The sequence below is a fragment of the Hemitrygon akajei genome, chromosome 23 (assembly GCF_048418815.1).
Source record: "Hemitrygon akajei chromosome 23, sHemAka1.3, whole genome shotgun sequence".
NCBI classification, from domain to species: Eukaryota; Metazoa; Chordata; class Chondrichthyes; order Myliobatiformes; family Dasyatidae; genus Hemitrygon; species Hemitrygon akajei.
Window position 1 is genome coordinate 13,461,295 of NC_133146.1, and position 22,654 is coordinate 13,483,948.

At 46.2% G+C, this 22,654-nt stretch overlaps 1 protein-coding gene across 7 annotated transcripts in view; it reads left to right on the top strand.

Annotated features, from left to right (window-relative positions):
- The window catches only part of LOC140715164 (A-type potassium channel modulatory protein KCNIP2), a 497,102-nt gene that overhangs the window by 371,199 nt on the left and 103,249 nt on the right, over window positions 1–22,654 (top strand). Inside the window, exon 1 of one of the 7 annotated variants that reach the window (XM_073026949.1) lies at window positions 980–1,443. The exons of 3 other annotated variants lie outside the window; for them this stretch is intronic. In XM_073026949.1, coding sequence (XP_072883050.1) covers window positions 1,338–1,443 — 106 coding nt within the window. In that variant the 5' untranslated portion in view covers window positions 980–1,337. Of the gene's footprint in view, window positions 1–979; window positions 1,444–22,654 lie in introns of those variants that run through there. 3 more of the 7 variants (XM_073026952.1, XM_073026958.1, XM_073026957.1) reach the window with 3 other exon arrangements.

Genomic DNA, 22,654 nt, shown 5'->3' on the forward strand with positions numbered 1-22,654 from the left:
GGTTTAACAAGCAGAGAGTGATTGGAGGTGTGCGGGAGGCGACCCAGGACTCCAATCGCGATTTTCTCTTATTTCTTTAACTTGTGTTTATTTATGGGAGTGCTGCGATGTGGATGGATCACGGTGAGACTGCGAGAGAGCCGGGAACCGTGCGTGCTGTGATCTCTGGCGAGGGGAGAAGCCTGTTGGACAGTCACGGCAGGGAGAGGAGTGGAAAGTCGCCATCGCCCCGTTGCCGCGGCAACGGCAATTCGGCACATTGGAGGAGGTGGTGTCATTGAGATGGGAGGGCAGGTTCTCTCTCAGTCTCTCACACCGGCAGCGCTGCGAGAAACCTTCCCCTGGATTACACAGCCCCCAAGGTCAAACAATCTCCCACCTACACCAACTCACCCATTTCCATCTGCTCTCCATCTCTCTCGCCTCCCTTCCCTCCCACTCCCACCTCTCCCCACCTCCTCCCTCTCCCCCTCCCTCTCCCTTCCTCCCCGTCCCCCTTCCTCCTCCTCCTCCCTCCCCTTCCTCTCTCTCCCCCTCCCCTTCCTCCTCCTCCTCCCTCCCCTTCCCTCCCTCTCTCCCTCCCTCCCTTCCTCCTCCTCCTTCCCCTCCCCCTCCCCTTCTCCCTCCTTCCATCCCCTCCCCTTCCTCACCTTCCCCCTCCTCCTCCTCACTCCCCTCCCACCCCCTCCCCCTCCTCGTCCCTCCCTCCCCCTCCCCCTCCCTCGTCCTCCCCCTCCCCCTCTTTCTTCCCCCTCCTCCTCCCCTCCTTTCCCTCCTCCCTCCCTCCCTCCCCTCTCCCCCCTTCCCTCCTCCCTCCCCCTCCCCTTCCCCTTCTCCCTCCCCTCCCTCCCCCTTCTCCTCCCTCCCTCCCTTCCCCTCCTTTTCCTCTCCTCTCCCCTCTCCACCCTTCCTCTCCTCTCCCCTCTCCTCCTTCCTCTCCTCTCCCCTTCCTCTCCTCTCCCCCTCTCCCCTTCCTCTCCCCTCCTCCTCCCTCCCTCCTCTCCTCCTTCTGCCACCTCTCCCCTCCTTCGTCCCTCTCCACCCCTCCCTTCCCCATCTTCTCCATGCTCTTCTCTCACTCTTCCCCTGTCTTTCTTCTCTCGCTCCTCTGTCTCTGCCCTCCCTTCTCCTCTCTCTTCTTCCCCATCATCGGAGTCTACATAGAGCAAGGGGTGGTGGTGAGGAGGGGAACGGCAGAGGGAAAGTTTTGCGGGCACCCCTCCCGCCGCTTCTCCGGCCCCCCGGCCCTCCTCCAGGGTAACAGCCCCTCCCACTTGCAGAGATCGCACGGGCGAAGGTGAGCGGGGTCTGGCGGCTGGGCGCGGAGACGGAATGCCATGCATCTCGAGGGGCTTGAGATGATAGCCATCCTTGTGGTGGTCGCCCTGTTTGTCAAAGTACTGGAACAGTTCGGACTTTTTGAGCCAGTGGTCATCGAAACAGGTACAGTGGTTTGTCTCGAATGCTCGCCTTGTAAAGCAGGAAACAAGTGTCTGGATTCCATCCGGGATCTGCACCCCTCCGAGTCCCCCGAAAAACTGTTCTGACTGAGTTCGATTCCTTAAATTATGGAACTTTTAAGTTTTGCTGCTTGACTGAATGGAATAAGTTGTGAAGAGCGAGACTAGTTTTTTTTAGCAAGTCGGCCAAATTCTTGCTCTATCTTCCGACTCTTGCCGCACCGTGTTAGTGTTTTTTTCAGTTACGATAGTTCATCGAAGGGTCGGGAGGAGGGGTGGATTTCGCAGGCGTGAATTTTTAAAACTGCCGTTCAGATCTGACAGGACTTCTCATACAGAACATTGACTGTGAGTCTCTTGATATTTCATATCAATCCAAAAGTAGAGAGATGGAGTACAAGGTAATTACATAAAAAACCATTATCGGGTGTTCCGGTGTTGAATGTGTGCGGACGAAGGAATCGTAATCAATCTCCCTCTCTCTGAATTTATCGTTCTCTCTCTCTCTCTCTCTCTCTCTCTCTCTCTCTCCATCTCTCTCTCTCTCTCTCTCTCTCTCTCTCTCTCTCTCTCTCTCTCTCCTCTCTCTCTCTCTCTCTCCTCTCTCTCTCTCTCTCTCTCTCTCTCTCTCTCTCATCTCTCTCTCTCTCTCTCTCTCTCTCTCTCTCTCTCTCTCTCTCTCGTTCTCTCGTTCTCTCTCTGTCTGAATTTATCTTTCTCTCTCTGCCCCTTTCTTTATCTCTCTCTCTGTCTGTCTCTGTCCTGTCTTTTTGCATGTGTGTGGTTGTAGCAGAGTGAAGCAGTACCGAAATATAAAACAGGGAGATGTTGGAGGGGAGATGGTTCAGATGTTGGAGATAGGATGCGAGATGTTGGAGGCTGAGCTGGACCACAGAGTGGATTGAATGGACGGGAGGGGTGGGTTCCAGAATTGCAATAGTGTCGGTGGGGTGACTGCCAAAGGACTGCATCTGAACTCTGATCAAAGATTATGCATCACAGAATCAGTGACAAAGTGCAGGAGAGTTGCTGAGGTTCTGAGGGAAAGGTGCCCACTCAGAAAGCTGTTATTACCTGAAAGGTGTCTGGCTTCTGTATAATTTCAGGTTTACAGCAATAGTGTGTACAGTAGACACAGTTCACTGTTTACTCCCTTTCTGGAAGCACAATTAAGGACGAACAATAAATTCTGGCCTTTTCCAGTGATGCCAATGTTCTGTAAATGAATTTACCAAACTGTCCCCTGGTGACAGGGCTTTTTGCAGACAACGCAGAGAGGACTGATTAAGGACAGTTAATGAATGGCAGAGTGTTATACATCAGTAAATCTTTGTAGAATTATTACTAGGAATCACAAAACACAATTGACTAAAAACCCTACCCACAGGCAGTTCCTCCCAGTGATAGATGGGTCACACACACTCACACACCACACACACACACACACACACCACACACACACACACACACACACACACAACACACACACACACACACGTGCTGGTCCCATTCTCTCTCACTGACCCTCACTACAGACAGGTCCCACATAATAAAGAGGCCATGTCTGTACCTAATAAGAGGCAACTTAGCATATGTTCATGGTCTTCAGCTACTGTAGCCCATCCACTTCAAGGTCTGAAGTGTTGTGTGTTCAGAGATGCTCTTCTGCAAACCACCGTTGTAATAAGTGGTTATTTGAGTTGCTGTCACCTTTTAGCTTGAACCAGTCTGCCCATTCTCTTTTGACCTCTCACATTACAAGGCATTTTTTCCCACAGAACTGCCACTCAATGGAGTTTTTGTTACTTTGTTTTTTTGCATCATTCTCTGTAAACTATAGACTTGAGATTGTTGTGCGTGAAAATTCCAGGAGATCAACAATCTTCTCAAGATAGTAAACCTCCACATTTGGAACCAACAATCGTTCCATGGTCAAAGTCACTGAGATCACGTTTCTCCCCCATTCTGATGTTTAGTCCAAACAACAAATGAACCTCTTGACCATGTCTGCCTGCTGTTACGCATTGAGTTGCTGCCACATGACTGGCTGAATTAAATATTTGCATTAATGAGCAAGTGTAAAGGGGAACCGAAGAAGTGGTCATCAATCATAGTCTTGACAATGATTGTCTTGGCAAAATCTTCTATAGAAGGGGTTTGCAATTGTCTTCTATTGGACAGTGTCTTTACAAGACCTGTGACCCCAGCTATTATCAATACTCTTCAGAGATTGTCTGCCTGGCGTCAGTGGTTGAAGAAGCAGGACTTGTGGTATGCACTAATTGCTCGTACGACCATCCACCACCTGTTCCTGGCTTCTCGTGACCCTGATCGGTGGGGGAGGAGGGAAGGTGCTCAGCAGGCAGTGCACCTTGATCTGCAGGCTAACAGAGGGAAGGAGCACCTTACACCTCCTTTGGTAGAGACGTATCTCCACCCTGCCACACAGAATAAAGTTGCCACTGTGTATGTATATAACAGTCTCATGCACTGACACTTAAAGGGATGATGGGTCCATGTTGTTGGTGTTGAGAAGGGGTCAAAACATTTTACACATTGAATTATGAACCTTTGGAACATTATAACCCATGAGGCTGAAGATGCAAAGCATAAATCTCTCTCTCTCTCTCTCTCTCATCTCTCTCTCTCTCTCTCTCTCTCTCTCTCTCTCTCTCACTCTCACTCTCACTCACACTCACTCACTCACTCTCTCTCTCACTCTCTCACTCTCTCACTCACTCACTCACTCTCTCTCGCTCCCTCTCTCTCTCACTCTCACTCACATACACACAGTAGAATAATGTGTAGAATACTAGAACCTCATATCAGAAACCATTCCCCCGTCACTTCCCCTACTCTTGCCTTCTTCCTCTCCCTCTTCCCTCCTCTTTCCCCTACTCCCCTCCCTTTCCTCCTCTTTCTCCTCTCTCTCCCTCTCTCTCTCTCTCATTATCTGCACTCTTTTTTTTCTATCCAGTACTGATCGAATTCCCTTGGAAGCCGTAGTAGGGCCGAGCCAACAATCCACTCTCGCTCACTGCATAATAAAGGCTTCATCTCCTGTGCCAACACACATCCTTTGGGTCTTCCACCATTTTACCAATTGGAAACTGTTTACCTAAGCCTGGTCATTATTTTAATCACACCATGTCAGATATCAGCCCTTCTGCCTCTAGGAATAAACCCATCTTCTCTAGCCCTTCCCTGTAACTTGCTCTCCATCCAGTAAGTAATTTCTGGGCTCTTTTCCAAGGACTTCAAATCCTTCCCGATGTATCTTGATCCAGCCTAGAAGGTGGTGCAGCTGAATAACACTTCATAGCGACTTGCATGCCTGTGTAGCCTGTCCCCCAAATGGAAGGAGCCCACTTGAAGCGGGGCGGGGGGGGGGGGCTGGCTGTGGCAGAGACTGGGATTCAATTTGCACCATTGCCTATAAGCAATTTGTGCGTACTCTCCATGACCACGTGGGTTTCCTCCCACGTCTAAAGACGTACAGATTGGGGTTAGCGAGTTGAGGACATGCTACATTAGCACCAAAAGTGTGGCGATAATTGTGGGCTGACTTGATTCGATGCAAGACATCACATTCTCTGTTTCGATATACATGTGACAAATAAAGCTAATCTTTCTTTAATCGGGTCATGTGGGGTTTTGTAGCCATGATCTCCATCTGCCCATTTAGCATAAACACATCCACAGTTTCATTTCTGGCTTCTTTCAAAGTGCACAAATTTCTACATTTAATTCCATCCTCCCATTCCACCAGCATGTATACTTTCTCCTGTAGTCTATCTCTGTGAACCACGTTTTGAAATCTGACCTCTGGTGGGACACTGCTGTATGATTCCCTCCAGTCTGAGAAACAGCTTCCCACCTTAACTCTGTGTTACCGATCCCTAAACAAATTATTTTTCCATGCGGTCTGGATTCTGTAAGGAAAGGAGTTTCACTCTACAAGTCCTCCAGTCACCTTGTACATCTCTCATATAATTTATCAAATTTCCTTGATCCAAAGAGAAAAGCTCTAGCTCATTCAACCTTCCTTCATCAGACATGCTCTAATCCAGAGAACGTAGCACATAGAATAGTACAGTGCAGGAACCAGCCCTTCGATCCACACTGTCTGTGTTGACTGCAATGCTAAATTAAACTAATTCTCTCTCTATCTACCTGCATGTAACCCATATCCTTCACTCCCAGTGTGTTCGTGCCTCTAAAACTCCATTCTCATGTCTGCTTTCCCAGCAGCACATCCCAGACACCTCATGCGCTCTGTCTAAAAAGTCAAATTGCCTGACAAATCTCCTTTAAACTTTCCACCATCCACCTTAAACCTATGTCCTCTAGTGTTTGTCATTTCTACTCTGGGGAGTCAGGGTTGGTAAGGCTGGTTGTCTACCCTGTCTATGCCCCATATGCTTCTGTCAGGTCTCCTCAGTCTTAATTTGAGTATAGGCATAAGACATGGAACGTAGAACAGTACAGGCCTTTCAGCCTACAATGTTGTGCCAGCCTTTTACTCTAACCTAAGATCAATCTTAACCTTCCCTCCCACATAGCCCTCCATTTCTCCATCATCCATCTGCTTATCTAAGAGTATTAAATGAGCCTAGTGTGTCTATCTCTACCAATTGCACGTATGCACACACTGACCACTCTGTGGATGTAAGAAAACCTTCCTCTGACATCCTCCGCTATATTCCCTCCCTAAACACCTTATAATTGTGCTCCCCCCTTATAGGCTCATTATGCTCATTCCATGGCGTGAAGGGACTGAGAGTACGAGACTACCCCCCCCCCCCCGATAGGACGCGAGGTTAACCCCCAGCATTTTGCCGGTACCCATTTTCAGCTGGGTGGACTAGAGCAATATGTGGTTAAGTGCCTCGCTCAAGGACACAACACGCTGCCTCGGCTGCGGCTCACAACCTTCAGATTGCTAGTCCAATGCCTTAACCACTTGGCCATGCACCACATGCTCCCCCTATGTGGGCAGTAGTACAGAGAGATGGATTGTGGTACAGGAGGTTGATGTGTGGGAAGGTGTCAAAAATGAGTCCTAGTAACAACAGAGTGCTCCGGAATGGCTGGTCTGGTGAAAAGGGGTTTTTAAGCATAGAATGGGTAATTTTATTATTCAGAATTGGTGGGAGGAGGTTGGTAGTGCTGATAGGTGAGCAGTTTTACCCATTTGCAACGCACACAAAATGATGGAGGAACTCCGCAAATCAGGCAATATCCATGGAGATGAATAAACAGTCGACATTTCAGGTTCAGACCCTTCATCAGTACAGGAAAGGAATGGGGAAGAAGCCAGAATAAAAACATGGGAAGAGGGGAAGGAGTATCAGCTGGCAGGTGATAGCTGATACCTGGTGAAGGAAAAAAAGATGAAGTGAGAAGCTGGAGGTGACAGGTAGAAGAGGTAAAGAGCCGAAGAAGAAGGAATCTGATAGGAGGTGAGAGTGGACCATGGGAGAAAGGGAAGGAAGAGGGATTCCAGAGGGAGGTGATTGGCAAATGAGGAGAGCCAGACCAGGAATAGGAAAAGAGAGAAGGGGAAGGGAGAGAAATTGCCAGAAGTTAAAGAAATCGATGCTCATGCTGTCCTTTTGGAGGAGAAAGTTGATTATAACTCTTAATTTCCTTCTTGGTCACACACAAACTGGTTAGGGAAGTAGCCTCCTATACATTCATGAGACCTGATGTAGATTGGGGTATAAATTAATCAAGCACCTTTGTTCCATCCACCACAAAAGGCAGGCTTTCCTGGTGGTGACCCGTTTCAGTTTGATATCTCTTTCCAACGTGTCAGTCCACAGTCTCCTCCACTACCATGATGAAGTCATTCACAGGTGCAAAACCTTGTATTCTGTCTGATATCTTCCATCCTGATGGTATGAACATCAATTTCTTTAATACAGAGTGATGCTCCCTCTACACTGTCCCATCACATACTCCCAGGGCATGGACAGCATGGGTTAGATACAGAGTGAAGCTCCCTCTACACTGTCCCATCACACACTCCCAGGACAGGGACAGCACGGTTAGATACAGAGTGAATCTCCCTCTACACTGTCCCATCACACACCCCCAGGACAGGGACAGCACAGGTTAGATACAGAGTGAAGCTCCCTCTACACCATCCCATCACACACTCCCAGGACAGGGACAGCATGGGTTAGATACAGAGTGAAGCTCCCTCTACACTGTCCCATCACATACTCCCAGAGCACAGACAGCACAGGTTAGATCCAGAGTGAAGCTCCCTCTACACTGTCCCATCACACACTCCCAGGACAGGGACAGCACGGGTTAGATACAGAGTGAAGCTCCCTCTACACTGTCCCATCACACACTCCCAGGACAGGGACAGCACGGGTTAGATACAGAGTAAAGCTCCCTCTATACTGTCCCATCACATACTCCCAGAGCACAGACAGCACAGGTTAGATACACAAGACCATAAGACATAAGAGCAGAAGTAGGCCATTTGGCCCAAAGAGTTTCCTCTGCCATTTCATCGTGGCTGATCCGATTTTCCTCTCAGCCTCAATCTCCTACCTTCTCTCCATAACCCTTCTTTCTCTGACCAGTCAAGAACCTATCAGCCTCGACCCGGAATCATTTTCGTGAACCTCCTTTGAACTCTCTCCACTTTCAGCACATCCTTTCTAAGATAAGGGGTCTAAAAATTATCACAATACTCCACATGAGGCCTCACCAGTGTTTTATAAAGTTTCAATTTTACATCCTTGCTTTTATATTCTAGTCCTCTTCAAATGAATGGTTAACATTGCATTTGCCTTCCTCACCACAGACTCAATCTGCAAATTAACTTTTAGGGAATTCTGCACGAGGACTCCCAAATCCCTTTGCACCTCAGTTTTTTGAATTGTCTCTCCATTTAGAAAATAGTCAACACTTCTACCAACGTTTATGGCCATACACTTCCAGACACTGTGTTCCATCTGCCATTTCTTTGCCTATTCTCCTAATCTGTCTAAGCCCTTCTATAGCTTCTCTACTTCCTCAAAACTATCTGCCCCTCCACCTATCTTCATATCAACTGCAAACTTTGCAACAAAGCCATCATTCAATCATTGACATATAATGTAAAAAGAATCAGTCCCAACCCAGACCTCTGTGAAACACTACTAGTCACCAGCAGCCAACCAGAAAATGGTTGCTTTATTCCCACTCTTTGCCTCCTGCCAATCAGCCACTGCTTTATCCATGCTAGAATCTTTCCTGTAATACCTTGGGCTGATAGCTTGTTAAGCAGCCTCATGTGCAGCACCAAGTACACAACTTTAAATGATTCTCCTTTGTCTATCCGGCTTGTTATTTCTTCAATGATTCCAACAGGTTTTCCCCTGAGGAAACCATGCTGACTTCACCTATGTTATCACGTGCCCCCAAATACCCTGAGACCTCATCCTTAATAATCAACTCCAACATCTTCCCAACCACTGAGGTCAGACTGACCGGCCTGTAGTTTCCTTTCTTCTGCCTCTCTCCCTTCTTGACAAGTGGAGTGACATTTGCAATTCTCCAGTCCTCCGGAACCATTCTAGAATCTAGTGATTCTTGCAAGATCATGACTAATGCCTCCACAATCTCTTCAGCCACCTCTTTCAGAACCTTGGAGTGTAGTCCATCTGGTCCAGGTGACTTATCTGCCTTCAGAACTTTCAGTTTCCCAAGAACCTTCTCTCTATCTATGGTAACTTCACACACTTCATGACCTCTGACACCTGGAACTTCCACCATATTGCTAGTGTCCTTCACAGTGAAGACTGACGCAAAATACTTATTCAGTTTGCTCCCCCATTTCTACCTCTCCAGCATCATTTTCTAGTGGTCCAATATCCACTCTTGCCTCCCTTTTACACTTCATGTATCTGCAGAAACTTTTGGTATCCTCATTAATATTATTCACTGGCTTACTTTTGTATTCCATCTTTATCTTCTAAATGACTTTTTAGTTGCCTTCTGTTGGTTTTTAAAAGCTTTCCAATCCTTTAACTTCCCACTAATTTTTGCTCACTATATGCCCTCTCTTTGGCTTTTATGTTGGCTTTGACTTCTCTTGTCAGCCACAGTTGTGTCATCTTTCCTTTAAAATAGTTTTTCCTCTTTGGGATTTATATAGCCTTTGCCTTCTGAATTGATCAGAAATTCCAACCATTGCTGCTCTGCTGTCATCCCTGCCAATGTTCTTTTCTCATCAATTCTGGCCAACTCCTCTCTCATGCCTCTGTAATTCCCTTTACTCCTCTGTAATACTGATATATTTGACTTTAGTTTCTCCTTCCCAAATTTCATGGTGAATTCAATCATATTATGATCACTCCCCCCCCCCCCCCCAGGGTTCTTGTACCTTAAACTCTCTAATCAATTGTGGTTCATTGCACAACACCCATTCTAGAATAGTTGATCCCCTTAGCAGGCTCAACCATGAGCTGCTCTAAAAAGCCATCTGATAGGCACTCTAGAAATTCTCCCTCCTGGAATCCAACACTGACCTGATTTTCCCATTCTACCTGCATATTGAAGTCCCCAATGACTATTGTAACATTGCCCTTTTGGTGTGCATTTTCTGTCTCCCGTTGTAATCTGTAGGCCACATCCTTATTGCTGTTTGAGGTCTGTATACAACTCTCATTAGGGTCTTTTTATCCTTGCAGATCCTTAGCTCTATCCACAATGCTTCAACACCTTCTGGCCCTATGTCATCTCTTTCTAATGATTTGATTTCATTTTTTACCATCAGAGCAACACCACCCCCTCTGCCTTCCTGCTATGTGTATCCTGGACATTAAACTCCCAACTGTAACCTTTCAGCCATGATTCAGTGATGCCTACAACATCATACCTGCCAATCTGCAACCTTACTGCAAGTTCATCTACCTTATTTTGTATATTGCACATGCATTCAAATGTAACACCTACAGAATGAAGTTCCCTCTACACTGCCCCCATCGTACAATGGCAAAACAGGAACAGAACAGGTTAGAAGAAACAGGAAGTCTGCAGAATAACTTAAGACAGATTAGAATGGGCAAAGAAGTGGCAGATGGAATACAGTGTAAGGAAGCATATGATCGTACACTTTGGTAGAAGGCATAAAGACGTAGACTATTTTCTAAACAGGCAGCAAATTCAGAATCAGAGGTGCACAGAGACCTGGGAATCCTCTTGCAAGATTTCCTAAAGGTTAACCTACAGGTTGACTCAATGGTGAGAAAGGCAAATGCAATGTTAACATTCATTTCAGGAGGACTAGAATATAAAAGCAAGGATGCAATGCTGAGGCTTTTCAAAGTACTGGTCTGACTGCACGAAGTATTATGAGCAGTTCTGGGGCCCTTAACCAAGAAAGAAAAGGATGAGCTAGCAGTCCAGGGAAGGCTCATGAGAATGATGCCAGGAATGAAAAGTTTAATGTATGAAGAGCATTTGGTGGCTCTGGTTTAAAAGAATCGGGGTGAAAATCTTTTTGAAACATTGAATATTGAAATGGTTAGCGAGAATGTTTCCATAGTAGGGGAGTCCAGAAATAGAGGACATAGCCTCAGAATACAAGGGCATCCCTTTAGAACAGAGATGAGAAGGAATTTATGTAGTTGGAGGGTGTTGAATCTGCGGGAGGCCAAGTTGTTGGGTATATTTAAAGTGTAGTTTGATAAGTTTGTGATTAATAAGAGCAATAAAAGTTACGGGGTGAAGGCAGGAGAAAGGAGTTGAGAGGGATAATAGATCAGCCAAGATAGAATGGCAGAGAAGACTCAATTTCTGGCCCAGTCCTGCTCCTATGTCTTATGGTCTTATTGTCTAGCTACAGAGTGGAGCTCCTTGTGCACTATCGCATCTCACATTCCCGGAGTAGGGACAGCACAGGTTAGATGTTGAATAAAGCTGGAAAAAGCATTCTCTAATTGTTGAGGGCCTCAGAGATCAACAATGCACAAACTTGGGCAGAAGTTGTAAGTCATCATCAGTCAATTAACTTTCTTCTCAAGTTAAACAAGGCAGGTTTAATATCAATGCCTTCAAATCATAGTGAAAATTAATTTTAGATGAGTGCGATTGAATGTCAATAAATCAAGCTATAATTGAACGGATAAAGATGGAGAGTTTAAATGCACACACGTTCATCAATACATCAAGTAAGATTTAGCCTGGCAACTTACAACAGGAGCAGTTAATGTGTCTCAGTGTCACACAAAACACTGGAGGAACTCGGCAGGTCAGGCAGCATCTATGGGAAAGAATAAACGGTCAACGTTTCGGGCCGAGACCCTTCTTCAAGACTGAGAAGCAAGGGGTAAGAAGCCCAAATAAAAGAGTGAAGGGGGTATGAGAAAGAGGCTAGCTGGAAGGTGATAGGTGAAGCCAGGTGTGTGGGAAGGGTTAAGGGCTGGAGAAGAAAGAAACTTCTTTCCTCTGTTTGTATCTTTTATTGGACAGTATGAGTTTTCACATGAGGTGTGTGGTACTCCAATTTAACCTTTGCATCTCACACACAATGAGCCGAATGGCTTCTATCTGTTGGCTGTGTGGCACTGAGTCTATCAAAAACACTTCAATGGAGCTCTGGGTTAGGATAATGCTGAATATTGTTTGAACTTCAAGATGTTCCTGTGCACAGTTTGCTCTCTCAAGGGAACTAGCAGAACTTATTTTGAAAAAGAGTTGAAAACTTATTTTTCTGGGTCCGTTAACTCTGTGTCAACTTTATCAGGTACACCTGCTCATAAATGCAAATATCCAATCTACCAATCATGTAACAGCATCTCAATAGATAAAAGCATGCAGACATGGTCAAGAGATTTGGTTATTCAGACCAAACATCAGAATGGGGAAGAAATGTGACTTTGACCATAGAATGATTGTTGGTGCCAGATGGGGTGACTTGAGTATCTCAAAGCCAGCTGATTCTCTGAGATTTTCTTGTACAACAGACTCTAGACATTACAGAGAATAGTGTGAAAAATAAAAAAATATATACAGTGAGTGGCAGTTCTATGGGCTAAAATGCCTCGTTAATGAGAGAGGTCAGAGGAGAATGCCCAGACTGGTTCAAGCTGACAGGAAGGCGACAGTAACACAGGTTGCAACAGTGGTGTGCAGAAGAACATCTCTGAATGCACAACACGTTGAACTTTGAAGTGGAAGTACTGCAGCAGAAGATCACAAACATACACTTAATGGTCATTTTACTAGGTACAGGAGGTATCCAATAAAGTGGCTATTGAGTGTATTTATCCTTCATCTAACGTCACCGTAAAACAAGATTGATCGCCTATCTATTACATTGCCATTTGTGAGATCTTTTTGTGTGCACAGTGGGAGCACGCTATGATCTTGATTTTGTCAGGAACCTTCACTCCATCTGAGTCCTAACACCTGAGTCCTCCCATTTTAATCCCACTTCCCATTCCCACACCAGCATGCCTGTCACAAACACCTCTATGGCCAAACTGAAGTGAGGCATAGGTTAGAAGAACAGCACCTCCTACTCTGCTTTGGAAGTATACATCCTGATGCCATGAATGTCACTTTCAGCTCCCTCTTCCACCTTTTCCATTTATCCTCCCTGCCCATCATCCACCCATTCCTCCGGCTGGTTCCCCTCCTCATCTCCCCTCCCTTCATTCCAGAGTCCTCTCCAATCAGATCCCATCACCACTCTTTTGTCACTTCTGCCTATCACCTCCCAGCTTCTTGTATCGTTCCCACTCTCCTCCTCCCTCCTTCCTACATGCCACGCCCCCCACCATCTCCTGGATGCACGTACCACTCACTCTTTGCTCCAACCCTTCCCCCATCTTTTTATACAAGCTAACTCCCCATGCAATCCAGTTGAAGGGCCTCAATCGGAAATATCACCTGTCTATTTCCCTCCACAGATGCTGTCTGAGGTCTTTCAGCATTTTGAGTGTCTTGCTCCAGATTCCCAGCATCTGCAGAATATCTTGTGCATCTGTTTTTGTTCACCATTATTCTGATGAAACTGCTTCCATTCTTTCTGAATAAATAGGCAGGAAAAGGGGAAATATTGAGTTCATTGTGTTCCACCAGCATTTTGTGTGTGCTGCTTGAAATATTGAGTTGTTCAGGTCTTGGACACAGCAAAGATAATGGAACAGCAGTTTTCCCAGACAGGGCGGTGTACATTCTGAAGAACCTGCAGGAGTCGGTGGTCTCCACACAAGCTGCCTTTGCTCATCTTGCAGGTAGCGGTTGCTGCTTCAGGAAGAGTGACTGGAACAACTTAGAAAACCGCAGCAATGCAATCCATAGAGAAGCAATGGCAGGGGGATTGGAAAAATGAATTAAAGGGAAGGCATTTCTTTTCTAGTCACCCACTTGTTAAAAAGGTCTCAGACTGTTACTCTTTAAATTGTAGAGATATTGTGAAATTAACAAGACTTAGGTTGGGGCATTGTGGGCTAAACTATCACTTAAAGGTAATAGGAAGACATCCAACTAGATTATGTGACTGTGGTAGTCCAGAGACAGTTCAGCATATTTTGCTGAGTTGTAATCGATATAAAATTGAGAGAAGCATATTGTTCAAGAGGCTGTCTGACTTAAATGTATTTTGTTTCTCTGTTAAATCTTTGTTTGGCCACCAAGAGAACCACCATCTGATTGAAAAGCTTATTATTCTGTTTCTACGTGCGACTAGTGTATACTCAAGAATTCGAGTTTCTTGAAACTCTGTAAATAATTATACATCTTGCGGAGGGCAGTAATCTAGATGCCTAGATGCATCTAAACTGCCAGAAATGGAAGAAGAAGAATACAATCCACAGATGGTACATAGCAGCCTACACAACAATCGTAACTCTTGTTGGTCATTGGTTACCATATTTACGTCCTGTGAACTTTGGTGGGAAATGGGAGGAAACTGGTGCAGGTAGATGGCGTTTCTGAGTTGTAGACATACAGCATAGAATACCACAGCACAGTACAGACCCTTCAGCCCACAATATTGTGCCAACCTTATAAACTACTCTGAAATCAACCTTACCCTTCCCTCTTACATTGTCCTCCAATATTTCTATCATCTATGTGTCTATCTGAGTCTCTTAAAAGGCCCTGATGTATCTGCCTGTACCACCACCCCTGTCAGCACATTTCATGCACCCACCACTTCTTGTGTTAAAACAACTTACCTCCGACAACACCCCCCCCCCCATATTTTCCTCCAGTCACTTTAAAATTATGCCCATTCACGTTAGCCACTTCCACCCTGCAAAAAGTCTCTGGGTGTCCACTTGGTCAATGGTTGGACATGGACAAGATGGGCCAGAGGTCCTGTTTCTGTGCTGTACTTTTCTATGAACTCCTCTACAAGGTGCCACCATAGCTTTGCAGTTAGCAAACACTACAACAACTCGGGCGTTGGGGTTCAGTTCTGGCCTCCTCTGGAAGCAAGCTGGTCCATTCCTTCCTGTGCGCGTGTGCTCCTTCCGGCTGCCCCCGTTTCCTCTCGCAGTCCAGAGGCGTACTGGTTAATAGGTTAATTAGTCATTGTAAGTCGTCCCATGGTTAGGCTAGGGTCAGATCGATAGGTAGCTGGGTGACGCAGCTTGAAGGGCCTGTTCCGCGGGTATCTCTAAATAATTAAAATAAAATAAAAATCAGGTCCCCCTTCATCCTTCTTCACTCCAAAGAGAGAAGCCCTAGATCACTCAAACTATCTTCATAGGACATGTTCTCTAATTCAGGCAGCATCCTGGTAAATCTCCTCTACACCCTCTCTAAACCCTTCTTTAGATTCCCCTACCCTTTTACAGGAACCTTTTCTAGGCCCCTCCTGACGCCCCTCAGCCTTCTACACTCCAGGGAAATCTTGCTCTGCTTATCAAATGAGCAGACATCATCACCAGACACTGGGTTGGTTTTAACAATTTCTGCTCCAGGAGTCATGTATCTCTGAAAGTTTCTCCCCCAAACAGTTGTGGAGACTAGTTTAATCGAAGAATTTAAAGTCGATTTAGATAATATGTTGAAAGGTCAGGGGTTAAGAGCAATAGGAATCCGGCACAGAAAAGGAATTGGGGACTTAAATACTGAATGGCAGAAAATGCTTGCGGCCTACTCATGCTATTTTCATGAGTTTTTTGTGTGGATGAGATTAACCTCTTGGATGTGCCTCTGGTACATCGGTGTCCCCCTCTGCACTTTGGGGACTCTCTCCACTGTCTCGGTTGCCTCCATGAACAGAAGTAATTGGGATTTACACATCAGAGCAGGTTGCAGAGGTTGTTCCTGTCACTGACTCACTGGCTGGGGCTGATATTAGGCTGCGTAACATACAGCTCCGGTCCACTGCTTCTTGTCTGCAAGCGTATGAATCACAATGGGGAATATCTCCAGAGATGTGCTATAAATAACCTGCTGAAAAGTCCCCTGCGTTCCAACATTGACTCCCACCACACTGCCATTCTGAAGGACTAATTATCAGGGACTTCAAAGGAGCAGTCTGACATTCAGGCTGAAGATGAGGACGTGAATGGGCTTTAATACAATATTCTCTTTCATAATTATTTATAGCATGTTTCAATAGGATGACAATATCTTCAATATGAAGCTGAATCTCAAGGTTGTATATGGTTTGCATACTTTGGTAATTTGAACTTTGACCACTGGATGTTGTGATACACATTTCATTCATTATCACCTAAACCAGTTTGCAAAGCAAATGTCCATTCCATCTGTGGTTGGCAGGAGGAGTTGTTGATGAGACAGTGTAGAGGGAGCTTCACTCTGTATCTAACGCGTGCTGTCCCTGTCCTGGGAGTGTGTGATGGGACAGTGTAGAGGGAGCTTCACTCTGTATCTAACGCGTGCTGTCCCTGTCCTGGGAGTGTGTGATGGGACAGTGTAGAGGGAGCTTCACTCTGTATCTAACCCGTGCTGTCTCTGTCCTGGGAGTGTGTGATGGGACAGTGTAGAGGGAGCTTCACTCTGTATCTAACCTGTGCTGTCCCTGTCCTGGGAGTGTGAGATGGGACAGTGTAGAGGGCGATTCACTCTGTATCTAACCCGTGCTGTCCCTGTCCTGGGAGTGTGTGATGGGACAGTGTAGAGGGAGCTTCACTCTGTATCTAACCTGTGCTGTCCCTGTCCTGGGAGTGTTTGATGGGACAGTGTAGAGGGAGCTTCACTCTGTATCTAACCCGTGCTGTCCCTGTCCTGGGGGTGTGTGATGGGACAGTGTAGAGGGAGCTTCACTCTGTATCTAACCCGTGCTGTCCCTGTCCTGGGAGTGTGTGATGGGACAGTGTAGAGGGAGCTTCACTCTGTATCTAACCCGTGCTGTCCCTGTCCTGGGAGTGTGTGATGGGACAGTGTAGAGGGAGCTTCACTCTGTATCTAATCCGTGCTGTCCCTGTCCTGGGGGTGTGTGATGGGACAGTGTAGAGGGAGCTTCACTCTGTATCTAACCCATGCTGTCCCTGTCCTGGGAGTGTGTGATGGGACAGTGTAGAGGGAGCTTCACTCTGTATCTAACCCGTGCTGTCCCTGTCCTGGGAGTGTGTGATGGGACAGTGTAGAGGGAGCTTCACTCTGTATCTAACCCGTGCTGTCCCTGTCCTGGGAGTGTGTGATGGGACAGTGTAGAGGGAGCTTCACTCTGTATCTAACCCGTGCTGTCCCTGTCCTGGGAGTGCGTGATGGGACAGTGTAGAGGGAGCTTCACTCTGTATCTAACCCGTGCTGTCCCTGTCCTGGGGTGTGTGATGGGACAGTGTAGAGGGAGCTTCACTCTGTATCTAACCCGTGCTGTCCCTGTCCTGGGAGTGTGTGATGGGACAGTGGGTGGGAGCTTCACTCTGTATCTAACCCGTGCTGTCCCTGCCCTGGGAGTGTGTGATGGGACAGTGTAGAGGGAGCTTCACTCTGTATCTAACCCTTGCTGTCCCTGTCCTGGGAGTGTGTGATGGGACAGTGTAGAGGGAGCTTCACTCTATGTCCCTACCCTGGGAGGATGAATATAGAAGGCAATTTGTTCCTTATCTAACCTGCAACAATGTGCACTGGTAAGTTAATATGTTATTTTTGCCTCGTCACTGCCTCTCAAGGATTCAGAAACTGTCGCCCTTTGAGAGACATCTCAGCCAGTTGCAGATTTGTGAGCCGTCCCTTGCAGGCTGCCCTTTTCACTGAAAGTTGCTAGATGCTGGAACCTGTGAGCTTTCTACAGATAAATAATGCACAGGTCTATTTCCATCCTGTGTAGTAACAGTCACTGATAAATATCAGATCATTCTCTGGAAGTCCCAGGCAATGGGCAAGATGATTCAATAATTAATTGATTCCAGGACCTGTCAGTGACCTCCTTGTCCTCCAGGCACTTGAATCCCACCAGCAATCTGGCATCAGTGTGGGACTCATTTGGCGATGTCATAACTGGTGCTCATTCCCAGAGACCTTGACTCTGGTGCCTGATCTTGATTTACTGGTTTGAATGCTGATGAATAAATCCCAGAGGATATCATGATGCAGCCTGCCTCCTTCGGAACATTGACAGGAGGTAAAAGAAGGTTCACTCACGCGGCATCTCGCAAGCGGAGATTTGGTGATACGGTGGCGTCACAGTTAGCGTAACACCACTTCAGCGCCAGTACAACTCCGTCCGCTGTCTGCAAGGAGTTTCCATCTTCTTGCCGTGATAGTGTGAGTTGTTTCTGGTGGGTGCTCCAGTTTCCTCCCCCATTCCAAAGTTGTACAGGTTACTAGGTTAATTGGTCACGTGTGTAATTGGTCAGTGCAGGCTCATTGGGCCTGTTACTGTTATGTAACCTGGGGATATGTGTCTGCTTAGTTTGTTCTTTAGCAAGGCCCACTAATGGGGTAGTGGTGCAATGGCATTCGTGTATTTCTTACGTATAACCCATAATGAGTTATGTAAACAATATATTTGCAATATTACTCAAATCCTGCAGAGCATCAAGAAAGCTCACCTCTGTCCCAGGATACTGTCGGAATTTTACCGCTGTACCATTGAGAGCATACTCACCAACTGCATCTCAGTGTGGTATGGCAATTGTCCCGTATCGGACCGCAAAGCTCTCCAGCGGGTGGTGAAAGCTGCCCAGCGGATTATCGACACCCAATTGCCCACCATTGAGAACATCTACCATTAAACGCTGCCTGGGCAGGGCAAAAAGCATTATCAAGGATGCATCTCACCCTAACCATGGACTTTTTACTCTCCTCCCATCCGGTAGGCACTACAGGAGCCTCCGCTCCCGCACCAGCAGGCACAGGAAGAGCTTCTTCCCTGAGGCTGTGACTCTGCTGAACCTCACATCACAGCGCTAAACAGTATTGCACCCATATTGTACTGTCTCAGTACTTATATATTTGTGTGCTGTAGCACTTACTTTTTATTCACAGTTATTTTGTAAATAACACTATTCTTTGCATTTCTGGTTAGATGCTAACTGCATTTCATTGGCTTTGTATCTGTACTCGGCACAACGACAATAAAGTTGAATCTAATCTAATCTAATACTGAACACACTACAGACACTCTGCTGTACATCTAAATATAAATAGACAATGAACCAGGTTTCATTCCTCTGTCGCATAAACTGCTTCCTAATCTGTAATGATCTCGCCTTGATTTCAATTAACATTCAGACCGACCCTCCCCATCAGACTATGTGACCTATGCCACCTTCTGTCAGCCGCCGTCGGGCAGGAGGTACAGAAGCCTGAAGTTCCACACCACGAGGCTCCTTCCCTTCAACCATTTGATTCTGGAGCCAACCAGCACAACCCTAATCGTTACTAGCAGCACTATGACCACTGTGCACTACAAAGATGCTGTTTATGTTTTTGGTTCTAATTAGATTCTTCCTTGTACAGTTACTGTACAATTTATTTTGTGAAATGGTGGAGCAGACTCGATGGGCCGAACGGCCTAATTCTTCTCCTGTATTTAGTTCATGTTTTCCTTCTGAATGTTGTGCCTCTAATGCGATGTACCTGTGATGGTTGTGATGATCCTACAGTGGAAATTTTCATTACACCTGTGGCTTACAGGACAATAAACCTGAATTAAAACTTGTCAGTGAGTCTGGAGATTGGAGGTCCAATGTCCGTGAGCTTGTGGCCTGTAAGCCTAACGTTTGTGAGTCTACAGATCAGAGGCCCAATGTTCGTGAGCTTGGGGCCTGGAAGCCTCACCTTTATGAGTCTGGGGACCGGAGTCCTTATGTTTGTGAATCTGGGGATCGGAGGCCCAGTGTTTGTGAGTTTGTGGCCCAGAGGCCGACGTTTGTGAGTCCGGAGATCAGAAGCCCAACGTTCGTGAGCTTGGGGCCTGGAAGCTTCACGTTTGTGAGTCTGAGGATCGGAGGCCCAATGTTTGTGAGTTTGTGGCCCAGAGGCCTAACGTTTGTGAGTCTGGGGCCCAGAGACCTAATGTTTGTGATTCTGAGGCCCAGAGGCCTAGCATTTGTGAGTCTGGGGCCCAGAGACCTAATGTTTGTGATTCTGAGGCCCAGAGGCCTAACATTTGTGAGTCTGGGGCCATGGGCTGAAGGTCAGAGGCCCAGAGGCAGCCTGTCCTGGAGTTGGAAGTCAGTCTGTATATGTGGGTGAGGAAGTGGGAAAGAGGTTTGTTTTGCTGTTGTTTGTTGTATGTTGGTTGCATGTTGTTCTGCTAAACATTGTGGACATGCTATATTGGTGCCAGAATGTATGGCAATATTTGCATGCTACCCCAGCATGTCCTCAGATTGTGTTGGCCATTAACGCAAATGACGCATTTCACTCTATGTGTCAATATACAATTGATTAATAATAAATAAATTTAAATCTAAACAAGCAGGACAAAATGAAATATAAACTAGTCCAGGGCTTAATATTGTCAGATGCTATTAAAATAGAGGAGACCATGAGGCCTATGTAATGTGTGCTAGCTCCCATCAACCCAAGCCATCCTGCACTTTCTCACATCTCCACTACTTCTCCTTTGATTCTGTGGCCACCCACACCCATAGAGGGGCAACTTGAAGTGGGTATTTAACTGGAGCACCCAGGGGAAAACACATCAGTCACGGGGAAAGCAAAATTAATGCAGTCAGCACCAGGGGTCAGGAACAAAGCTGGGTGAGTTGGTTCATTGCTTGCATGGGAGTAATTGGCTGACACGGGCTGAGTGGAAGGGCCTGTTACTGTGTTGTACTCCAAATAATAAAAATAAAAATCAGAACTATCTGACAATGCATTCCCTGGACTGTTAGCATGATGCCACTTTAACAAAATACTGATTGTGTCGCCATTTGGTAAACTATCCTCTACATCTGGGACCAAGGGATGTCTTAGGAAAGACAAAAACCCTGGGTAGGTAAGGAAATAAGTTTGTGAATTTCCTCCTCAGACCCGTTAACCCATTAGCCTGTCCATGAGATCACACTGCCTGTGATTTCTGTCACGCACTGACCTCCTCTACAAAGTGATCCGAATTCTGACTGGAAACCAGAGCGGCATTGCAGTTGTACAATGCTGTTACAGCTCAGGGAATCGGAGTTCAGAGTTCAATTCTGCCGTCGTCCGTAAGGAGTTTATATGTCCTCCCCGTGACCAGATGGGTTTCCTCCAGATGCTCTGGTTTCCTCCCACACTCCAAACACGTACTGGGCTGGTGGGTTAAATTGGCTGGGCAGCGCAATTCTTTGGAAGAAGGAAGCCCATGAGTTGAGGATCACCTCAGAAAAAGGCAAGGTATCCCAGAAGCCACAATCCTTTTCTCTTTTCACTGTACCTCAGTACACGTGACAATGATGAAGGAGTAACAATTTACAGTGCCCGTGACCCAGGTTCAATTCCTGCCACTGCCAGTATGGTTTTACACTTACCCCGTGACGCTGTGGTTTCCTCCAAGTGCTGTGGTTTCCTCCACCATTCTAAAGACGTGTAGGTTAGGGTAGTGAATCAAAGGCATGCGATGTTGGTGCCAGAAACATGGTAATACTTGCAGGCTGCCCCCAGCACAACCCTACCACTGTGCTGGCCGTTGATGCAGATGATGCTTTTCATTGTACAAGTAACAAATAAAAGCTCAGCTTCAAACCGATTCCAATTCCAATTCCTTCAGAGAAGAAACCTCCTCTTGACGTCTGTCATTGCATCCCAGGCATGAAGTGTGAACCCCTGACCTTCCTGACCTGCTCAGATGGTACAATGTGTCGTTGCAAATGGAACTCGAGATATAGTCCCAAGAGACTAAATCTTGATTTCAGAAATGAAGAGAGTTTGCGTCGCCGGGGACTGTGCTCACCGGAATTCAGAAGAATGAGAGGAGATTTCATTGAAACATATAAAATTATGAAAGGGATAGTTAAGATAGAGGCAGTAAAGTTGTTTCCACCAACAGTTGAGACTAGAACTAGGGGATATAGCCTCAAGATTGGGGGGAGTGGATTTAGGACGGAGATGAGGAGGAACTGCTTTTCCCAGAGAGCGGTGAACCTGTGGAATTATTGCCCAGTGAATCAGTGGAGGCTATGTCAGTAAATATATTTAAGACAAGGTTGGATAGATTTTTCCATTGTAGGGGAATTGAGGGTTATGGGGAAAAGGTAGGTAGGTGGAGATGAGTCCATGGCCAGATCAGCCATGATCTTATTGAATGGCGGAGCAGGCTCGACAGGACAGATGGTCTACTCCTGCTCCTATTTCTTATGTTCTTAAATAAGGGATAGGAATGAGATGAAGAGAACTTCCTTCACTCAAAGGATGATGAATCACTGGAATTCTCTACCCCAAGGAGGCTCAGTCACAGAGTTCATTCAAAGCAGATGTCAGTGAACATGGAAATCATGATGGAAATTGGCTTGCATGTAGAAGACTGGCCATGGTGTTGATGAATAGTGGGAAAGACTTTAATGGCCTATATCCACTCCTATTTATAATGTAAACTCAGTTTGTCTCATCATGATCCTATGAAGGTAGTTAAAATATGTTTGATGAGTTGGCTTTCATCAGTTGTGAGATGGAGTTCAAGAGCCATGAGGCAATGTTGCAGCTCTGTAACACCCTGGTTAAACCACTCTTGAAGTATTTGTGTTTTCTTCTGGTTGCCTCATTATAGGAAGGATGTGGAGGCTTTGGAGAGTGTGCAGAGGAGGTTTACCAGGATGCTGTCTGGATTAGGG